The 24,550-nt window shown below is 38.0% G+C and overlaps 1 protein-coding gene across 1 annotated transcript in view; it reads right to left on the reverse strand.

The window, feature by feature from the left end:
- The window catches only part of IMMP2L (inner mitochondrial membrane peptidase subunit 2), an 889,815-nt gene that overhangs the window by 840,113 nt on the left and 25,152 nt on the right, over window positions 1-24,550 (reverse strand). The window contains exon 3 of the mRNA XM_082631606.1: window positions 5,355-5,491. Within this exon, the coding sequence (XP_082487732.1) occupies window positions 5,355-5,489 (135 nt within the window). The 5' untranslated portion in view covers window positions 5,490-5,491. The remainder of the gene's footprint in view (window positions 1-5,354; window positions 5,492-24,550) is intronic.

Here is a 24,550-nt window from a genome sequence, read left to right on the forward strand (position 1 = left end):
TAGGGACACATACAGACTGAAAGTGAGGGGATGGAAAAAGATATTCCATGCAAATGGAAATCAAAAGAAAGCTGGAGTAGCAATACTCATATCTGATAAAATAGACTTTAAATAAAGAATGCTACAAGAGAAAAGGAAGGACACTACATAATGATCAAGGTATCAAACCAAGAAGAAGATACAACAATTATAAACATATATGCACCCAACATAGGAGCACCTCAATATTAAGGCAACTGCTAACAGCTATAAAAGAGGAAATCGACAGTAACACAATAATAGTGGGGGACCTTTGACACCTCACTTACACCAATAAACAGACCATCCAAACAGAAAATTAATAAGGAAACACAAGCTTTAAATGACACAATAGACCAGATAGATTTAATTGATATTTACAGGACATTCCATCCAAAAACAGCAGATTACACTTTCTTCTCAAGTGCGCATGGAACATTTTCCAGGATAGATCACTTCTTAGGTCACAAATCAAGCCTCAGTAAATTTAAGAAAACTGAAATCATATTAAGCATCTTTTCAGACCACAAATCAATGAGATTAGAAATCAATTACACGGAAAAAAACATAAAAAACACAAACACACTGAGGCTAAACAATACATTACTAAAAAATCAAGAGATCACTGAAGAAATCAAAGAGGAAATCAAAAAGTACCTAGAAACAAATGACAATGAAAACACGACGAGCCAAAACCTATGGGATGCAGCTAAAGCAGTTCTGAGAGGGAAGTTTATAGCAATACAAGCCTACCTCAAGAAACAAGAAAAATCTCAAATAAACAGTCAAAACTTACACCTAAAGGAACTAGAGAAAGAAGAACAAACAAAACTCAAAGTTAGCAGAAGGAAAGAAATCATAAAGATCAGAGCGGAAATAAATGAAATAGAAACAAAGAAAACAATAACATAGATCCATAAAACTAAAAGCTGGTTCTTTGAGAAGATAAAAAAAATTGATAAACCATTAGCCAGACTCATCAAGAAGAAGAGGGAGAGGACTCAAATCAATAAAATTAGATATGGAAAAGGAGAAGTTACAACAGACACTGCAGAAATACAAAGCATCCTAAGAGAATACTACAAGCAACTCTATGCCAATAAAATGGACAACCTGGAAGAAATGGACAAATTCTTGGAAAGGTATAACCTTCCGAGACTGTACCAGGAAGAAATAGAAAATATGAACAGACCAATCACAACTAAAGAAATTGAAACTGTGATTTAAAATCTTCCAACAAACAAAAGCCCAGGACCAGATGGCTTCACAGGTGAATTCTACCAAACATTTAGAGAAGAGCTAACACCCATCCTTCTCAAAGTCTTCCAAAAAACTGCAGAGGAAGGAACATGCGTAAACTCACTGTATGATGCCACCGTCACCCTGATAACAAAACCAGACAAAGATAATACAAAAAAAGAAAATTACAGACCAATATCACTGATAAATATAGATGCAAAAATCCTCATCAAAATACTAGCAAACAGAATCCAACAACACATTAAAAGGATCATACACCATGAACAAGTGGGATTTATCCCAGGGATGCAAGGATTCTTCAATATATGCCAATCAATCAGTGTGAAACAGCGTATTAACAAATTGAAGAATAAAAACCATATGATCATCTCAACAGATGCAGAAAAAGCTTCTGACAAAATTCTGTACCCATTTATGATAAAAAATCTCCAGAAAGGGCATAGAGGGAACCTACCTCCACATAATAAAGGCCATATATGACAAACCCACAGCAAACATCATTCTCAATGGTGGAAAACTGAAACCATTTCCTCTAAGATCAGCAACAAGACAAGGATGTGCACTCTCACTACTATTATTCAACATAGTGTTGGAAGTCCTAGCCACAGCAATCAGAGAAGAAAAAGAAATAAAAGGAATACAAGTTGGAAAAGAAGAAGTAAAACTGTCACTGTTTGCAGATGACATGATACAATACATAGAGAATCCTAAAAATGCCACCAGAAAACTACTAGAGCTAATCAATGAATTTGGTAAAGTTTCAGGATGCAAAATTAATGCACAGAAATCTCTGGCATTCTTATACACTAATGATGAAAAATCTGACAGAGAAATTAAGGAAACACTCCCATTTACCACTGCAACCAAAAGAATAAAATACCTAGCAATAAACCTACCTAGGGAGACAAAAGACCTGTATGCAGAAAACTATAAGACACTGATGAAAGAAATTAAAGATGATATCAACAGATGGAGAGATATACCATGTTCTTGGATTGGAAGAATCAAAATTGGGAAAATGACTATACTACACAAAGCAATCTACAGATTCAATGCAATTCCTATCAAATTACCAATGGCATTTTTTACAGAACTAGAACAAAAAAATCTTAAAATTTGTATGGAGACACAAAAGACCCTGAATAGCCAAAGCAGTCTTCAGGGAAAAAAAAAAGGGAGCAGGAGGAATGAGACTCCCTGACATCTGACTACACTACAAAGCTACAGTCATCAAGACAATATGGTACTGTCACAAAAACAGAAATATAGATCAATGGGACAAGATAGAAAGCCCAGAGATATACCCACGCACCTACGGTCAACTAATCTATGACAAAAGAGGCAAGGATATACAATGGAGAAAAGGCAGTCTCTTCAATAAGTGGTGCTGGGAAAACTGGACAGCTACATGTAAAAGAATGAAATTAGAACACTCCCTAACAGCATACACAAAAACAAACTCAAAATGGATTACAGACTTAAATGTAAGACCTCACACTATAAAACTCTTAGAGGAAAACATAGGAAGAACACTCTTTGACATAAATCACAGCAAGATCTTTTTTGATCCACCTCCTAGAGTAATGGAAATAAAAACAAGAAAAAACAAATGGACCTAATGAAACTTCAAAGCTTTTGCACAGCAAAGGAAACCATAAACAAGAGAAAAAGACAACCCTCAGGGGCTTCCCTGGTGGCACAGAGGTTGAGAGTCCACCTGCCGATGCAGGGGACACGGGTTCGTGCCCCGGTCTGGGAAGATCCCACATGCTGCAGAGCAGCTGGGCCCATGAGCCATGGCTGCTGAGCCTGTGCGTCCGGAGCCTGTGCTCCGCAACGGGAGAGGCCACAACAGTGAGAGGCCCGCGTACCGCAAAAAAAAAAAAAAAAAACAAAAAAAAAGACAACCCTCAGAATGGGAGAAAATATTTGCAAACAAATCAAACGACAAAGGATCAATCTCCAAAATATATAAACAGCTCATGCAGCTCAATATTAAAAAAACAAACAACCCAATCCAAAAATGGGCAGAAAACCTAAATAGACATTTCTCCAAAGAGGACACACAAATGGCCAAGAAGCACATGAAAAGCTGCTCAACATCACTAATTATTAGAGAAATGCACATTAAAACTACAATGAGATATCACCTCACACCAGTTAGAATGGGCATCATCAGAAAATCTACAAACAACAAATTCTGGAGAGGGTGTGGAGAAAAGGGAACCCTCTTACACAGTTGGTGGGATTGTAAATTGATACAGCCACTATGGAGAACAGTATGGAGGTTCCTTAAAAAACTAGAGAACTACCATACAACCCAGCAATCCCACTACTGGGCATATACCCAGAGAAAACCAAAATTCAAAAAGACACATGCACCCCAATATTCATTGCAGCACTATTTACAATAGCCAGGTCATGGAAGCAACCTAAATGCCCATCGACAGATGAATGGATAAAGAATATGTGGTACATATCTACGATCAAGTATTACTCTGCCATGAAAAGGAACGAAATTGGGTCATTTATAGAGATGTGGATGGATCTAGAGACTGTCATACAGAGTGAAGTAACTCAGAAAGAGAAAAACAAATATTGTATATTAACATATATATGTGGAACTTAGAAAAATGGTACAGATGAACCGGTTTGCAGGGCAGAAATTGAGACACAGATATAGAGAAGAAACATATGGACACCAAGGGGGGAAGCGGCGGGGGTGGTCGTGGTGGTGGGATGAATTGGGCAATTGGGATTGACATGTATACATTGATATGTGTAAAATTGATGACTAATAAGAACCTGCTGTATAAAAAAATAAATAAAACAAAATTCAAAAATTTTTTTAAAAAGCAAATTCACTCTAACTCTTCAGAGCTGATGTCTATGCCCTCACCTAGTTCTAAGACAAAAAGAAAAAAAGTAAGCTATTTATTCTCTGTATAATTTTAAGCTTTTAGAAGCTTATACATTCATTTTATTTATGTTTTATACACATATTGAGCACAATGCATGAACTTAATATATGCTAATAACAGAAGAAAACAAATTATATTACAAAATGCAAATTCTTCTTACTTGAATAAACTTACTTAAACAGCTAGGTTCCAGACATCAACTTTAGAATAATTGAGTTTTCTCTAAGTTACTCCAGAAGACAATTTGCATATAACTTTTGGAAATCTTCACTCCAAATTTCTTTCAATGTAAATAGCACTTAATCTTTTCAATCAGCAACAGGCTTAAAGAATACACTAGAATATCTGAGATCAGTGCTCTAAACTTTTCTACCTATCGGAAGTGTGTGTGTGTGTGTATGTATGTATGTATGTATGTATGTATGTATGTGTGTGTGTGTGTGTGTATATGTATGTATGTATGTATGTATGTGTGTGTGTGTGTGTGTGTGTGTGTGTAACAATAGAGTAACTGAATTTGAGCCAAATCCATCTTGCAGCTGTACTGATAATTTGATCCTAAAAGGATAGTTAAGTATGGATTCAAATATGGATAACTTAAAAATCTTAAAATCTCAAGCCACAGCCACAAAAAATGGTATCATGTAGTAAAATTTCTTTAGAATCTCCATTTACAATTCCAAAAAAAAAAAGCCACAGATAGAGAGAACTATCTGATAGTTAATTTTATTCACCTCTGCTCTGATTTTTTTTTTTTTTTTTTTTTTTTTTTTTTTTCGTACGCGGGCCTCTCACTGCTGTGGCCCCTCCCGTTGCGGAGCACAGGCTCCGGATGCGCAGGCTCAGCGGCCATGGCTCACGGGCCCAGCCGCTCCGCGGCATATGGGATCCTCCCAGACCGGGGCACGAACCCGTATCCCCTGCATCGGCAGGCGGACTCTCAACCACTGCGCCACCAGGGAGGCCCTCTGCTCTGATTTTAATATGACTACATTAAAAGACCTTATAAAGAAATTTAGCAACATTAAACTTCATTTCAAGGCCTTTTTAAAACCTTTCAGTTCCAACATAGAGATAATACACAGAAATATCATTTCTAATGCCTGAGAAACAGTGAAGCATGTGCTTTAAGGAACGAAGTCATATTAGTCTCACCTGCATTGATGCTCCTTCCACTCTTGCCACACAGGCAACCTGATCCAGGAAAGTCACTGCCACAGGCACCGCCACAAAGAAGCCTTTACAAAAGGCCTTGAAGTATCTCTTCACCCAGCCTTGAGACAGTGCCATACCTAAAAGCACAAATAAAACAAATATGAAATTAGCCTTAATAAGATGAAAAAGAAAAACAGCCCAAGAAAAATAAGAGTTAAGAAAAAGCAACCTCATTTCAATATGTTTCACACTCATCCCTATAACCATTGGAATAAATTTGACTTAAAATCCCAAAGGCAAATACATTAACTTAGGTTAACTCTTTTCAGTAGCTCAAGTAGCTCACTAATTTCAATAGAAAACTTCTGCTCACAAAGCAATGAGTTAGAAAAAAAATAAGCATTCCAAAAGTAAATCCTTTCCTGTTGCTCACTATGGTGGAGATGCTCCTTAAAGCCCTGATATCTGTTCTCTTCTGCAATAATAGAAGTTCTAGTGGGACACATAGCTGCCCAGCCTCCCTTGCAGCTAAGTGTGACCATGTGACTATGTTTGATGAATGGCATATGAGCAGAAATTACATACTTCCACACTGTGCCCTTAAAAGAAGTATGCCCTCCACTGTTCCCATTTTGTGATACCTGTGATAAGGACGTGGTTGTAGGAACAGGAATAGCCATCTCAAGTTAAAGATGGCAAAGCAACAAAATAGAAGCGTCCTATGTCCCCAGCACCATGCAGGCACTGTCATTGCCCTGCATCGCTTACACTCGAGCTGTTAATTAAGAGGTAAATCATTTTCCATCATGTTTAAGCCAATGCTACAGGGCCTATGTTATAGCAGCCAAACTGACCCTAACTAACACAACAATGAAATCTATGAAAAATCAAGAAAAAAATCACTGCATATGAATTCAATACAGAAAATTATCAACCCTCACTTAGCCCTGTAACTTGATTAATTTTCAGATTTCAGATTGCCTAGCTAAGGCAATTCCTAAACTGTCTCAAGCAATGAAAAACAAAATAGTGAGAGATCAAGAAATGCTACCCTAGCAGACCCAATGGAGCCAAACTCAGTCCAACAAATGAAGAATCTTCCTGGCTGGAAAAGACAAATGACCAGTTTGTTCACCAGTTTCTCAAAACAATACTTATTCATACTGTGTAATAGACTATAATTTCTGTTTTATTTCTTGAACAGGACTAGATAGATACAGGGAGACCAGATTATTCTAGCGATCCAGGGCAAGAGATGATGGTAGGATGGATTATGGTGGTGGTGGTGGTGGTGGAGAGGGACCAACATGGGCAAACTTATACCTATTTTGGAAGTTAAACTGACAGGATTGAAAATGGATGGGCAAGGGCTGGGGAGAAAGGAGGAGACAAGAAAACTGTCAAGGGGTAGTTGTGACCTATCCAAGCACTGTTATTTTGTCATTCCCTTGGATTACATTCCAAAGTACTAAAAACATGCTCATAATTCAATTCCTCAAACTTCTAATAAGTGCAAGGTCATAAGGTGGGTGCTAGGGATACAGGAGTGAAAAGTAGATACGGTCCTTGCACTCAAGGAGTTACAAAGTGCCAAGGAAGACTGCCCTTAAACAAATATTTCCAATGGAAATGAATATTAAAATGGGCCAATGTCTCTGGAGCATGGGAACATGGAGCAAGGAAGTCTATCCATCAGAAAATGATTCAGGAAGGTCTCTCAAAGGAAATGGCATTTGAGGTGAGACCTGGGCTCTTCGGGCAAAAGGAGCAGCATGTATGAAGTCTTCAGAGCAAAATAAAATATGGTTATTATAGAAACTAAAAGAAGTTCAATCTGGATGGAGTATACACAAACTTTACTTTGTTAATTCTCAATTTTTAATTCAGTAAACATTTATGTATTGCCTGCTAAACACCAATGCTAAGTGCAGAGGATATAAAGACAGCTACATATACAGTATAATATCATTTAAAAACTCTCACTAAATATATTTTCTATATAAATGTATGCGTATAAAAGCATTTTAAATAGTTATTTGCAGTATTGTTTTAATCATTTAATAAATACCCATATGTCACTTGAAAATTATTAAAATATAGAGAGAGACAGAAAAAAGCAGGTTTATCAAAATGCTAATAATGGTTCATTCTAGATGCTGAGAAAGTAGATGATGAACTATTTGCTTCTTTGAACTTCAGTTGGTTTCTAATATTTAAAAAAGAAAGATGGTCCTCAGAAGTCACTTTAATATATAGATACTATGGGGTAAAACTAGTCTTGCTCTCTTTCCCATCACAATAAACAAACCACACTTTTGCAGTCTAGTCCCTGCTACTCCAAGTAGAACATGTAAGATTCTTCCCTGTTTGTTCACCGATCAATATATTATAACTGACTGCAATTCTTTTATGTAGCCAATTCAGACTATGACAGAATATTACATACTTTTGAAAACATCTTGAAAGTCTGAAGAGCCTTGGAAATTCTTACGTTTCTACTCACCCATAGTAAGCACTTTAGTTCAAACAGGAAAAAAATACTGACAATTCACATAACAACTAACCTGACCACTTGACTATTTAAGTAATTAATAAACTGGCTTTAAACACACAAACCTATGCTTGCTTAAATATATTTTAATAATCAGGTCAAAGAGACTTAGATAACCAGAGGATTTAGACTCAAAAAAAAAATGGATAGAACAAATACAAATAGAAAAACATGCATCTATATATCTGTGGCTCTTAGAATAAAAGTAGCAAATATATTGACAGAATGAAAATATAATGTGTTCTCTTTGCTGTTCCCTGTGCCCTGCATGCCTGGACCTTCACCTTCACTAAATAACTAGGGATAGCAGCAGGATAGAAACTAGGAAAGCTTCAAATACGATGACGCCACAGCTATCCCAGTTGTAAGGTAGCATGCATGATTAAAATGTAAATTAAAGGGGAAAAATACATGAACATAAGTTGCATTAAATTCAGGTTCCCAGAATTTTACAACTCCACTTCTTTTCCAATATAAACTCCCCCCTATACTGCTACTCCATTCAGTCACTGTGGCACCCAGGAAGGAGCGTGGTAACGAGAGTCAGGGCCCCTGAGGTGGCGTCCTCTCTATGTCTACAACTAGCTGCATGTCTTTGATCAACTCACTTCTGTTCCTCAGTTTCCTCATCAATAAAAAGAAAGGGGTTAGATTCAATTTCTAAGATCCTTTCTAGGGCTAACATTCTATATTCCTATACATTTTTTGATTGTTTCTCCAGGACGTTGAGAAGGTACTAAAATTAAGAAAAGCACTTAGATTATTATTGACTAGGAAGAAATGTTATGTTGCTTTTTAGGTTTGAGATTTTTTTTAATGTTGAAATGGAAAAAATCTTTGCTTTTATTAAAGAAATAGTTTAAAAGGGAAGCAGAGAGGAAGTTGGAACTAGTGCAATTTATGTGAAAGGCCATTTTAAATACAGGTAAAGACCTGAAAGCCACTGCCCTTTCCCTTCTCACGCTCACAACTCCACTGCTGATCAGGGCACGGGTGCCATCTCCTGCACAACGGTAAGGACAAATATCTTTCTACTGAGAGATTCTCAAAGAGCATGTGGGAGCTGTGCCAACCTGAAGGTGTGCAGATTCTGCCCCAAGACAAGGGGAAAAATAAAACCTGCCTTGCAGATAAGGGGTCACTATTTTCAGAGGCTTAAAAGCAAAGTCTCAGTACAGTCCTGTCCTACCTGAATTGTGAACCACACCTCTACCTCATAATAAAACGCCTTTAGAAGCTTCTCACTATCATTAGAATACTAAAGCTATACATAAATGAAGAAATGAATATTATACTTCTATGTCAAGTCATATCAAATAAAATGTTTAAAGTGCTATGGCATTCACACTTCATTAAAGTTAATGTATTTCTTTTTCTATAAAGAACCATTGGGATGATCTGGTCTTTTGTTCACACCTTAAATGTTTAAAACTACCATACTAATAAGCACCTAGCATCCACTTCCTCTGACAAAATTTCCTTTAAGCAATAATAATGTGACCATCCCCAGCAAAAAAGGAATAATTTTTATTCCTACTGAACTAGTGAACTCAATTCTTCTAGTAACCACACAAGTCATTTAGGTTCAAAACACTGCTCTTAAGAAAATTATTGCTTAAGCGGTAGGCACACCTGGTTCATTGCCAAAGTACATAAACTGAGAATATTTTTAAATAAGCTTTCAGAGTTCACTGAAATCATATTTGCCACCTGGTATAAAACACCTGCGAGTAAAAGGTTTTTTGGTGCTACTGACCTCAACCACATTATGACTTATACTCTAAATACCTCTCTTTCCTCTCACAACTTGTTATGGCTTGATCATACATGAATTCTTCTAAAATCATTCTTAAACTTGCATATATTTTAGTTTATACAAAGTCACTAATCACTCATCCATAGCAACCAGGTGAATAAATACAACTCAAGTCATCCGAATTATAAAACTATTTTAAAATTGTGTGGCAGGTTTGAAGAGGAAAACAATAAATTACAAAGCAGTATCTTATATAAAATGTAACCTTTCCATCACAGAAATCAGCCTGCACATTTGGATAGCCAAATCAAGATTTTATTTGTAAATTCAAACTATGAACATCAGAGAATAAAAGAGCAGGGACCCAAACAAATCTGACACCCATTTCCTGAGTCAGTCAATATATATTTACTAATCACCTACTATGTAACTGTGCTAAGGGGTGAGCACATAATGCAGAACCAGGCAGGCTTGGTCCTTGGCCACGTGGAGCTTACATTTTCATTCTCTCTACATTAAGTGCCTACTTTGTGCTACTCACTATGCTAAGATACCAAAAGTAAAAAGGCACACTGAGTCATAGTTCCTTCCCAAAGGACCTGTGATAAGATCACAAGAAATGAGTAGATGACCACACATGATCAGGCTACCCTCCTCCATGTATCTCTCCAGGAGCTCCTGGTACCAATAAACTCACTCTGCAAACAAAGCATAAGCATGTGCAATAGGAGGCAGGAGGCATTAGGATACGTTTACACTGAATCAAGGGAAAAATAATAACTGATGAACTAGAACAATTTTGATTTCACTGGAAGCAGATCTGGGAAAGTAACTGATGAATACCAATTTGAAATAAATTTCAGGGCCACCTTCCTCTTTTCAGATTATAAATAAATACTATAAAAATAGATAATTGGTAATGTTTACAATGTGAACTCCAGCATGAAATTATTTATTTTTTAACTTGTGTGACTTAATAGTTCTCACTCAAAAATGTGCAGAAAGGACAAAATGGCAAGAAAAAATAAAGTATGAAGAAAAACTAGCCAAAAATAATAAAGGAAAGAAAGCTGGGCTTCCCTGGTGGTGCAGGGGTTAAGACTCCGCCTGCCAATGCAGGGGACATGGGTTCAAGCCCTGGGCCAGGAAGGCCACACATGCCGCAGGGCAATTAAGCCCGTGCGCCACAACTACTGAGCCTGTGCTCTAGAGCCCACAAGCCACAACTACTGAAGCCCGTGAGGCACAATTACCAAAGCCTGCACGAGAGCCCATGCTCCGCAATAAGAGAAGCCACCGCAATGAGAAGCTTGAGCAGCGCAACAAAGAGTAGACCCTGCTCACTGCAACTAGAGACAGACTGTGCGCAGCAACGAAGACCCAACACAGCCATAAATAAATAAATAAATTTATTTTTAAAAATAAAAGAAAGAAATGTAATGGGGTTACACATAGAGTGAATCATGTTCTGGAAAAGAAACCCAATTTTAAAAGTCCACACTGGGAGAGGACTGAGGTTGGCTGCGTGAACATAGCCTGAAGGGGGCTAGTGTGCCACAGCTAGCTAGGAGGGAGTCCGTGAAAAAGTCTGGACCTGCCTAAGAGACAAGAGACTACTGTTTCGGGGTGTGGAAGGAGAGGGGATTCAGAGCACCAACTAAATGAGCTCCAGAGATGGGCGCGGGCCACGGCTATCAGCGCAGACCCCAGAGACGGGCATGAGATGCTAAGGCTGCTGCTGCCACCACCAAGAAGCCTGTGTGCGAGCACAGGTCATTATCCACACCTCCCCTCCGGGGAGACTGTGCAGCCTGCCACTGCCAGGGTCCCATGATATAGGGGCAACTTTTCTGGGAGAACATACGGCGTGCCTCAGGCTGATGCAACATCATGCTGGCTTCTGCCGCCGCAGGCTCGCCCCACATTCCGTACCCCTCCCTCTCCAAGGCCTGAGCGACCCAGAGTCCCCTAATCAGATGCTACTTTAACACTGTCCTGTCTGTGCAGGGAACAGACGACCTCAGGTGACCTACATGCAGAGGCGGGGCCAAATCCAAAGCTGAACTCCAGGTGCTGTGTGAACAAAGAAGAGAAAGGGAAATCTCTCCCAACAGCCTCAGGAGCAGCAGATTAAATCTCCACAATCAACTTGATGTACACTGCATCTCTGAAATACCTGAATTGACAACAAATCATCCCAAAATTGAGGCGGTGGACTTTAGGAGCAACTGTAGACTTGGAGTTTGCTTTCTGCATCTAATTTGTTTCTGGTTTTATGTTTCTCTTCATTTAGTATTTAGAGCTTACTATCATTGGTAGATTTGTTTACTGATTTGGTTGCTATCTTCCTTTTTTTTTTTTCCTTTTTCCTTTTTCTCTTTTTGTGAGTGTGTATGTGTATGCTTCTTTGAGTGATTTTGTCTGTGTAGCTTTGCTTTCACCATTTGTCCTAGGGTTCTGTCTGTTTTGTCTTTTGGGGGGTTTTTTGTATAGTTTTTAGCACTTGTTATCATTGGTGGATTTGTTTATTGGTTTTGTTGCTCTCTTCTTTCTTCCTTATTTTTTTATTTTTAATAATATATTTTAATTTTTATTTTAATAACTTTATTTTATTTTATTTTACTTTTTCTTTCTTTCTTTTTTCTTCCCCCCTTTTCTTCTGAGCCATGTGGCTGACAAGGTCTTGGTGCTCTGGCCGCGTGTCAGGACAGAGCCTCTTAGAAGGGAGAGCCGAGTTCAGGACACTGGTCCAACAGAGACCTCCCGGCACCACATAATATAAAACGGCAAAAGCTCTCCCAGAGACCTCCATCTCTAAGCTAAGAACCAGCTCCACTCAACAGCCAGCAAGCTACAGTGCTGGACACCCCATGCCAAACAACTACCAAGACAGGAACACAAACCCACCCATTAGCAGAGAGGCTACCTAAAATCATAATAAGGTCACAGACACCCCAAAACATACCTTGGGATGCGGTCCTGCCCACCAGAAAGACAAGATCCAGATTCATCAACCAGAAGACAGGCACCAGTTCCCTCCAGCAAGAAGCCTACACAACCCATTAAACCAACCTTACCCGCTAAGAGCTGGCAGCAAAAACACTGGGAATTATGAACCTGCAGCCTGTGAAAAGGAGACCCCAAACCCAGTAAACTGAGCAAAATAAGACAGAGAAATACACAGCAGATGAAAGAGCAAGGTAAAAACCCACTAGACCAAAAAAATGAGGAGGAAATAGGCAGTCTACCTGAAAAAGAATTCAGCGTAATGATAGTAAAGATGATCCAAAATCTTGGAAACAGAATGGAGAAAACAGAAGAAACGATTAACAAGGACCTAGAAGAACTAAAGAGCAAAGAAACAATGATGAACAACACAAAAAATGCAATTAAAAATTCTCTAGAAGGGATCCATAGCAGAATAACTGAGACAGAAGAACAGATAAGTGACCTGGAAGATAAAATAGTGGAAATAACTACAAAGCAGAATAAAGACAAAATAATGAAAAGAATTGAGGACAGTCTCAGAGACCTGTGGGACAACATTAAACACACCAACATTTGAAATATAGGGGTCCCAAAAGAAGAAGAGAAAAAGAAAGGGACTGAGAAAATATTTGAAGACATTATAAAACTGAAAACTTCCCAAATATGCGAAAGGAAATAGTCAAGTCTGGAAAGTGCAGAGAGTCCCATACAGGATAAATGCAAGAAGAAACACACCAAGGCACATATTAATCAAATTATCAAAAATTAAATACAGGGCTTCCCTGGTGGCATAGTGGTTAACAATCCGCCTGCCAGTGCAGGGGACACGGCTTTGAGCCATGGTCCAGGAAGATCCTACATGCCGCGAAGCAACTAAGCCTGTGCGCCACAACTACTGAGCCTGCACTATAGAGCCCATGACCCACAACTACTGAAGCCCGTGTGCCTAGAGACCATGCCCCGCAACAAAAGAAGCCACCGCAATGAGAAGCCAGTGCACCAAAACGAAGAGTAGCCCCCACTCGCCGCAACTAGAGAAAAGCCCACGCAGCAACGAAGACCCAGTGCAGCCAAAAAAAAAATTTTTTTTTAATTAAATACAAAGAAAAACTATTAAAAGCAGCAAGGGAAAAGCAACAAATAACATATAAGGGAATCGCCATAAAGTTAACAGCTGATTTCTCAGCAGAAACTCTGTAAGCCAGAAGGGTATGGCAGGACATATTTAAAGTGAGGAAAGGGAAAATCCTACAACCAAGATTACTCTACACAGCAAGGATCTCATTCAGATTCAACAAAGAAATTAAAACCTTTACAGATGAGCAAAAGCTAAGAGAACTCAGCACCACCAAACCAGCTTTACAACAAATGCTGAAGGATTTTCTCTAGGCAGGAAACACAAGAGAAGGAAAAGACCTACCATAACAAACCCAAAACAATTAAGAAAATGGTAATAGGAACATACATATAGATAACTGCCTTAAATGTAAATGGATTAAATACTCCAACCAAAAGACATAGACAGGCTGAATGGATACAAAAACAAGACCTGTCAACAGGCTGTCTACAAGAGACCCACTCAGACCTAGGGACACATACAGACTGAAAGTAACGGGATGGAAAAAGATATTCCATACAAATGGAAACCAAAGTAAAGCTAGAGTAGCAATTCTCATACCAGACAAAATAGACATTAAAATAAAGAATGTTACAAGACACAAAGAAGGACACTACATAATGATCAGGGGATCAATCCAGAAGATATAACAATTATAAATATTTTTGCACCCAACATAGGAGCACCTCAAAACATAAGGCAAATGCTAACAGCCGTAAAATGGGAAATCAACAGTAACACAATCATAGTAGGGGACTTTAACACCCCATTTTCACCAATGGACAGATCATCTGAAATGAAAATAAATAAGGAAAAACAAGCTTTAAATGATACATTAAACAAGATGGACTTAATTGATACCTATAGGACATTCCATCCAAAAACAACAGAATACACTTTCTTCTCAAAGGCCCATGGAACATTCTCCAAGATAGTTCATATCTTGGGCCACAAATCAAGCCTTGGTAAACTTCAGAAAAGGAAATCGTAACAAGTATCTTTTCTGACCACAACAGTATGAGACTAGGTATCAATTACAGGAAAAAAACTGTAAATAAAACAAACACATGGAGGCTAAACAATACACTAGTAAATAACCAAGAGGTCATGGAAGAAATAAAAGAAGAAATCAAAAAATACCTAGAAACAAATGACAATGAAAACACAACGACCCAAAACCTTTGGGATGTAGGAAAAGCAGTTCTAAGAGGGAAGTTTATAGCAATACAATCCTTCTCAAGAAACAAAAAACATCTCAAATCAACAACCTAACCTTACACATAAAGCAATTAGAGAAACAAGAAAAAAAAAAACCCCGAAGTTAGCAGAAGCAAAGAAATCATAAAGATCATATCAGAAATAAATGAAAAACAAATGAAGGAAACAACAGCACAGATCAATAAAATTAAAAGCTGGTTCTTTGAGAAGATAAACAAAATTGATAAACCATTAGCCAGACTCATCAAGAAAAAAAGGGAGAATACTCAAATCAATAGGACTAGAAATGAAAAAGGAGAAGTAACAACTGACACTGCAGAAATACAAGGATCATGAGAGATTAAGACAAGCAACTATATGCCAGTAAAATGGACAGCCTGAAAGAAATGGACAAATTCTTAGAAAAGCAGAACCTTCCAAGACTGAACCAGGAAGAAATAGAAAATATAAACAGACGAATCACAAGCACTGAAATTGAGACTGTGATTAAAAATCTTCCAAAAAACAAAAGCCCAGGACCAGATGGCTTCACAGGCGAATTCCATCAAACATTTAGAGAAGAGCTAACACCTATCCTTCTCAAACTCTTCCAAAATATAGCAGAGGGAGGAACACTCCCAAACTCATTCTACGAGGGCACCATCACCCTGACACCAAAACCAAACAAAGAGGTCATAAAGAAAGAAAACTACAGGCCAATATCACTGATGAACACAGATGCAAAAATCCTCCGCAAAATACTAGCAAACAGAATCCAACAGCACATTAAAAGGATACACCATCATCAAGTGGGGTTTATCCCAGGAATGCAAGGATTCTTCAATATATGCAAATCAATCAACGTGATAAACCATCTTAACAAACTGAAGAATAAAAACCATATGATCACCTCAATAGATGCAGAAAAAGCTTCTGAGAAAAGTCAACACTCATTTATGATAAAAATCCTCCAGAAAGGAGGCATAGAGGGAAATTACCTCAACATAATAAAGGCTATACATGACACACCCACAGCCAACATTGTTCTCAATGGTGAAAAACTGAAACCATTTCCTCTAAGATCAGGAACAAGACAAGGTTGCCCACTGTCACCACTATTATTCAACATAGTTTTGGAAGTTTCAGCCACAGAAATCAGAGGAGAAAAAGAAATAAAAGGAATCCAAACTGGAAAAGAAGAAGTAGAACTGTCACTGTTTGCAGATGACATGATACCATACATAGACAATCCTAAAGATGCTACCAGAAAACTACTAAAGCTAATCAATGAATTTGGTAAAGTAGCAGGATACAAAATTAATGCACAGAAATCTCTTGCATTCCTATACACTAATGATGAAAAATTTGAAAGAGAAATTAAGGAAACAGTCCCATTTACCACTGCAACAAACAGAATAAAATACCTAGGAATAAACCTACATAAGGAGAAAAAAGACTTGTATGCAGAAAACTACAAGACACTGATGAAAGAAATTAAAGATGATACAAACAGATTAAAGATGATACAAACAGATGATACAAACACATACTTGGATTGGAAGAATCAACATTGTGAAAATGACTACACTACCCAAAGCAATCTACAGATTCAAAGCAATCCCTATCAAACTACCAATGGCATTTCTCACAGAACTAGAACAAAAATTTCACCATTTGTATGGAAACACAAAAGACCCCGAAGAGCCAAAGCAATCTTAAGAAAGAATAATGGAGCTGGAGGAATTAGGCTCCCAGAGGTCAGACTATACTACAAAGCTACAGTAATCAAGACAGTATGTGACTGGCACAAAAACAGAAATATAGATTAATGGAACAGGATAGAAAGCCCAGAGATAAACCCATGCACATATGGTCACCTTATTTTTGATAAAGGAGGCAAGAATATACAATGAAGAAAAGACAGCCTCTTCAGTAAGTGGTGCTGGGAAAACTGGACAGCTACATGTAAAAGAATGAAATTAGAACACTCCCTAACACCATATACAAAAATAAACTCAAAATGGGTTAAAGACCTCAATGTAAGGCCCGACACTATAAAACTCTTAGAGGAAAACATAGGCAGAACACTCTATGACAAAATCACAGCAAGATCCTTTTCGACCCACCTTCTAGAGAAATGGAAAGAAAAAGGAAAAGAAACAAATGGGACCTAATGCAACCTAAAAGCTTTTGCGCAGCAAAGGAGACCATAAATAATACGAAAAGGCAACCCTCAGAATGGGAGAAAATATTTGCAAATGAAGCAACTGACAAAGGATTAATCTCCAAAATTTACAAGCAGCTCATGCAGCTTAATATCAAAAAAACAAACAACCCAATCCAAAAATGGGCAGAAGACCTAAATAAACATTTCTCCAAAGAAGATATACAGATTGCCAATAAACACATGAAAGGATGCTCAACATCACTAATCATTAGAGAAATGCAAATCAAAACTACAATGAGGGCTTCCCTGGTGGTGCAGTGGTTGAGAGTCTGCCTGCCGATGCAGGGGACACGGGTCCATGCCCCGGTCCAGGAAGATCCCACATGCCGCGGAGCGGCTGGGCCCTTGAGCCATGGCCACTGAGCCTGCGCGTCCGGAGCCTGTGCTCCGCAACGGGAGAGGCCACAACAGTGAGAGGCCCGCGTACCGCAAAAAAAAAAAAAAAAACTACAATGAGGTATCACCTCACACTGGTCAGAATGGCCATCATCAAAAAAATCTACACACAATAAATGTTGGAGAGGGTGTGAAGAAAAGGGAACCCTCTTGCACTGTTGGTGGGAATGTAAATTGGTGCAACCACTATGGAGAACAGTATGGAGGTTCCTTAAAAAACTAAAAGTAGAACTACCATATGACCCAGCAATCCCACTACTAGGCATATACCCTAAGGAAACCATAATTCAAAAGGAGTCATGTACCACAATGTTCATTGCAGCACTATTTACTATAGCCAGGATATGGAACCAATGTAAATGTCCATCAACAGATGAATGGATAAAGAAGATGTGGCACATATATACAATGGAATATTACTCAGCCATAAAAGGAAACAATATTGAGTTATTTGTTGTGAGGTGGATGGACCTACAGTCTGTCATACAGAGTGAAGTAAGTCAGGAAGAGAAAAACAAATATCATATGCTAACACATATATAAGTAATCTAAAAAGAAAAAAATGGTTCTGATGAACCTAGGGGCAGGACTGGAATAAAGACGCAGATGTAGAGAATGGACTTGTGGGCACAGGGAGAGGGAAGGGTAAGCTGGGACGAAGTGAGAAAGTGGCATTGACATATATACACTACCAAATGTAATAAAATAGATAGCTAGTGGGAAGCAGCCGCGTACCAGAGGGAGATCAGCTCAGTGCTTTGTGTCTAACTAGAGGGGTGGGATAGGGAGGGTGGGAGGGAAACGCAAGAGGGAGGAGATATGGGGATATGTGTATAGGTATGGCTGATTCACTTTGTTACACAGCAGAAACTAACACACCATTGTAAAGCAATTATACTCCAATAAAGATGTTAAAATAAATAAATAAATAAATAATAAAAATAAAAGTCCACACTGGTGGGACTTCCCTGGATTCCCTGAGAATCCAAAAGACCTCAGTACAAATCATGATTCAATCATGTGACTTTGGAGAAATTACTTCATCTTCCTGAGCCACAATTTTTCCATGTGAGAAACCTTGTGGGGTGTTTTGGAAGTTCAGAATGTTCAGACGTGTGGCATTTTTTTAAAAAACAAGCATTAATATGAAGGAAAAAAAACCCATAAAACTAGCATCTGAACATATTATGTGTAATGTATTAGAGAACAACGGCTAGATCATCAAATAAAAGATGTTTCTTCAGATAAAAGCATTAGCCATGTCCAAAGAAAAGGACTAGCAATAACAAATCAAAAAAGGGCAAGAGACTTAACGATGTCCATTACATACAATAAAACCTATAAAGCCTATCTTCTAAATAATGGGACACCTAATATCCAGAGTGATAGTTTTGTTCTACTTTGAATCTAATCTTGTTCTAAGATTTGATGGGTTAGGGATGATCATCTTTCCTGATGCTTGCCAAATAACAAGAATTATGGAGTCCCAACACCAGCACTGTCTTAGGTGTTTTGAGAATTATTTTTAAGCAGAATATCAGAAATATATGACTTAGCAACAAAATTGGACCAGAGGAATAATTTATATAATAGACATTGGGAAAAAAAGAAAGGAAAAATAAGAGCTGGAATTGCAAGAAAAAAAATTCATGCAAAAAGCTGAAAAGAAAAAAATGAATTAGAATGTAGGTGGTAAGTTTAAGAATGTTCACTCTAAAATTCTTACAATTTTTCTGTATGTTTAAAATTTTTCATTAAAATGTTGAAAATAAAAGAAGGATAAATTACATTTGGTAAATTTCTCAGACAAGAGGAAAATGTGATAATGAGAGTAAAGGTACATAATGGCCTATTTCAGATAGTAAGAATACCAGCCAGACCAGGGAACAGGAGATATATTAAGTGCAGTGAGCAATAAGACTGGATTTAATGCTTATTTTTTATTTTGCTTTGTTTTGTTTCTTAGCAATATGGAAATCATCATCCCAATGTTTTTGGCAACCATATAAAACAAAATCCACATCACAACAGTTCCCCTCTCTAAGAGCTGGCTCAGGCCACCCTAATCCTCTAACCTTATCCTTTAAGTCCATGTAGACAACATTTGACTGCATTTACAAGTAAGGCCCAATCTCAAATTTCAGTTATTAAGATGCCATAGATTCTACAAAAGTAGTTTACCATAAAAATTAACAGGACAGAAAATAGCTTTCTATGAAATGAGGAAAACTGTATTAAATGATGACCATTAGCAGGGAGAAGCTTGGTAAGATTTAAACTCTAATAACCACAAAATTTAGATTTCAACACTGTACTCTATTTTTTTCCCAATGTAATAGAAAAGCATAACTGCTGTCATTAAGTAGAAGCTAAAGGCAATGTGGATATTAAGCTAACAATGTAGCAACTTAAATATATGTGTAAATAAAACAGACCAGGTACTTATCTACACCCCAAAGAAAGTTATTAGAGGACTTTGGACTATTTCACCATAAGCCTATTTATTCCTGAAGCAATAATATTTTGAATTAGCTAAAGAACGTATTGCCGGCATCAGAATACTTGCTGAACAGCTAAAAAGAAAATACAGCATTATTTATCATTTAGACTGTGAGTGAAATTGGCTTTTAAAAAATTAAGAGAGCCTGTAAACGGAAAAAGTATGCTTTCCAAAAACAAAATCTCAAAACCCTTCAAAAATCAAAACTAAGCAATAGAAGTCAGAGGAAATAAGGAAAAGATGATAACACTGAGAGCCTATTAAAAGAAAGGCACAAGATCAATAAGAAGAATAATAGGAAGTAAGCGTCAGGCGATAATATGAGTTTCCAGGGAAATGTCCCCTAAAACTCCATGTGACACACAGTTCCCGGAGCACAGCTGTCCCTAACCTATCTTGCTACATCCGATCCTGGCCTACTGTCTAATACTACTTCATACTCGCTTCTCCTAGTTACTTTTCACAACACCTCTGCTTCTGCCCTATTTTTAAATGGTACAAGGGTCTCCAATGGGTTGGGCAGTAAGTGGAATAGGCAATTTTTTTTAAATACATGATTTTAGGGTCTCATGAAAATCCTATCCTGACCCCTATCCCTCATGCCTCAAATGTGTTGCTTTCTTTAACCAGACACAAACTCAAATTCATTCCAAGAGATAAGGAATAAAAACATGGCTTTTCCTTTGATCAGGATTGAGAAGAGGAAATAGGAAGGTTTCTCAAAATAGCCAAGCCCACCAGCCCGCAAAGGGGCAAAGATGGGAAGGTAAGGTCACAAAAAAGTGAGACTGGGAAATAGAATGTAACCAGCAAAACTTACAGCCAGCCCAGGGACTGATACTACTCTCAAAGAAAGATAAATTTAAAAATTAGAAACACAGGCTCCCCCAGCAGGGGAAGCACATTAAGGCTCTGATTAGTCCGTCAAAAATAAAGCCTGTCCAAACTATGGTTGGAAGTTTTGGAAGGCTGCCCACAGCCCATCTATGGCAGCTGCATGTCCACGGGGAGCTCAAATAGTGGCAGTGCAGGCTCAGTACTGGATAAAGACTCAGCCAGATGAGAAGATTTACGCGATTTAAAGTGAAAGCAACAGTGACCAAGGTCTTTGGAATGAGTGGTTGTGGTCCTTTAAACTTACAAGTGTAAGCCCACACTTAGGCACATGCACTTGTTGAAATGGCAACAAAGGCCAGGCTGGCAACATGTTTTTAACAACAACAACAAAAAAAGGCAGCCAAGAGGTCAGAGTACAAAGAGGCTCCTTCTGTACAGCCTGGGGACTAAGGCAGATGGAGCACAGTACTCTCTGGACTCAAGTGACTGCTGCACAGAAAGTCCAGGGATCACAATGAGCCCCTGGTGAACATTACAGCATATGGAGCTGAGATGGTTATTTAGATTGCTCCTCACACATAAATGCCTTATTTTGATTTTGCCTACTTGCTGGAATATTAGAAGATTCTGTTTAAGATACCTGTGACATTTCATTAACATGTAATGCCCTCAAGTTACAATGTATCTGCCTATCAAAGTATTTAAAATTACTCACAGAAATATGAAATAGTATAAAAAAAAACTGTTTAATACTGTAAGCAGGTATCTGCAATGAAATACAATGATCCCTACTATATAATTCCAAAGAAGTATCAGAAGTTGGGGAAATAAAGCAACTTAAATGTCACCACATTATTATCAATATTATTTTGTGAATCTGTTATTAGATACTTGACCAATAAGAGTCAATGGCTCTCACATACAGTCGAGCATAGTATTATGGAACAGTCCATCAGTTCAATATTAGACTCTTTAAATGAATTAATGTGATATTAGTGCAGAAGTAGTCAAATACATGAATGGAACAGTCAAGGGAGCTGTGGTGGTTTAAAAATATTCCTGCAAACCCCTGACAGCCCTCCCTTCAAAACGAGGAGCCTAACTCCCACCTTCTTAAGAGTGGACTGGACTTAGTGACTTGCTTCTAGCAAACACAATGTGGCAGAAGTGATGCTATATGACTGAAGCTAGTCAAAAAAAAGATAGCTTCCTCCTGCCTCTCTCTCCCGGATGACTACTTCTAGGCAAGCCAGCACCATGTCCTGAGGACAGCTAGCCCTGGCAAAAGCCCAATTAGAGAGCAATTGAGGCCTCCCTCCCCGCAAGAGCCAGCACCCCCTGACCAGCCATGAGTGAGCCACCTGCAAGGTGCAAGACCCTCCCACCTCAGTTAAGCACTCAGATGACTGTGGCTCTGGTTGAAATCTTTCCTTCAACCCTAAGAGAGACCTTGAACTAGAATTGTGGAGCTGAGCTGCTCCCAAATTTCTGACCCGTGGAAACTGTGAGAGAGAATAAACGTTTCAAGTCACTGAGTTTGGGGGTAATTTGTTTTGCAGAAATAACTAATACAATAGTAAACCCAGAAATAAATCCAATGACACAGAGAAATCTGGTATATGACAGAGAGGTTCACACTGATGGGGAGGAGCCTGAATTAACACATGATGTGAAATAACTAACCACAGTTTGGAGGGAGAAAAAAAAAAACAAAGGTGGATATTTTACTAATTATAGAAAGATAAATTCCAGATAATTCAAAGGTTAAATGTAAAAAATAAAAACATAAAAGCAACAAAAGAAAATAAAGGCAGACAGTATTTTAGGAGTGGAAAGAGGCATTTTTGAACATTTTATAAAATCCAGGAAACATAAAAGAAAAAAGACTGATGGATTTAACTTCATAAAAATCAAAACATCCCATAAATAAGGTTATAAGATAATCAGCATGATATTAAAAATTGCAATATATATTAATCCCAAAGGTTTCTCTAAAATTATACAGTTCTTAGAAGAAAAAAGGTAAATGTTCTGAGAGAAAAGTAAAATACATGAAAGGCATTTCACCGAAAGCAAAATATGGATAGTATATAAAGACATAAAAAGATGTTCAACCATATTAATAATAAAACAGATACAAATAAAAACAAAATATCACCTTTTTAACCTATCAGACTGGCAAAGATTCAGAAAACTAAAACTACCCAGTGTAGGAGCATAGAATTTATCATGCTCTCCTGGGAGTGTAAATGGGTACAACCTTTCTTGAAAGTAATATTGTAATATGTACCAAAGTGTTACATGAACACACACCTCTGATGCAGAGACACCACTTCTAGGGCACAAAGATAATGATCAAGAATTTTCAGTACGCCACTGTTTACAACAGTGAAAAACTGAAAACAGCCTAAATGTCCATGAAAAAAAAAAAAAAGAAATAAACTATGACACGCATACAGTGAAATAATTTTCAATCATTAAAAAGGACATTGTAGGGCTTCCCTGGTGGCGCAGTGGTTGAGAGTCCGCCTGCCGATGCAGGGGACACGGGTTCGTGCCCCGGTCCGGGAAGATCCCACATGCTGTGGAGTGGCTGGGCCCGTGAGCCATGGCCGCTGAGCCTGCGCATCCGGAGCCTGTGCTCCACAACGGGAGAGGCCACAGCAGTGAGAGGCCCGTGTACCGCAAAAAAAAAAAAAAAAAAAAAAAAAAAGGACATTGTACAGCTATACTGTTTGACATTCTGTCTTGAAAAAAAGTTGGAAAACTATAAGTATAATATGAACTCATTTATGTGAAATTTTATACACACACATCATCATCATCAAAAGAGGTGGGGCGAGGAACAATAGGCACACAAATGATGACAGTGGTATTTACTGGCAGTCAAGAGATTTTTACTTTCTTCTTTATTCTTTTCCATATTATTTAAATTCTCAATAATGGGTCTATATTATCCTTATATACTAAAGCAAATTAACATTAGCCTTTCCTGCTACAACAGATGTTTCTTTAATGTAAATTAGTTCACATGCAGGAAAGCCGCATTTCCTGTCTTCAAGACTCTCCCCTATGGTAAACTATCCAAGGAAGCTGAGAGTGCAGATGAAGAAATGCAAAAGATTTCCCCTTGTGTTTAAAATAAAAGTAAGTCAACACCCTGGATCAGATTTTTAACTTTGATGAAATTGATCTCTGTTAGAAGTGGGTGACTTTAAGGACCAACAATTCAAAGGAGGAAAACCAGGATTTAAGGCCAAGGACTGACTGTGATGCTGGGTATAAATGCCAGTTGAGATATAACCACGTTGTTGTTTTTATTACAATTGTCATTTTTTGGTGCCGGGTCTGTTTACAAAATTCTACTGATTTCAAACCATCTGTTCCTCACCCTATTTCCTCTAGAAGCCCTATCACTTTTAGCACATGATTTTGCAGAATTAAAGGTTTTTCAGAAATGCAAACATGGCAGAAAGAGAGAAATGCCTCTGCTGTTCTGAGAAAAACGCAAAGAGGTAGAGAAACATTCCATAAGTAAAAAAGGAAAACAAAAAGAAACATTAAACTTTATTTTGCTTCAGCAATAGTTTCTAATGAAAGATGTGAAACACAGGACAAAACAATCGC

This window comes from Mesoplodon mirus (assembly GCF_964341445.2).
Source record: "Mesoplodon mirus genome assembly, chromosome: 9".
Taxonomy (NCBI): domain Eukaryota; kingdom Metazoa; phylum Chordata; class Mammalia; order Artiodactyla; family Ziphiidae; genus Mesoplodon; species Mesoplodon mirus.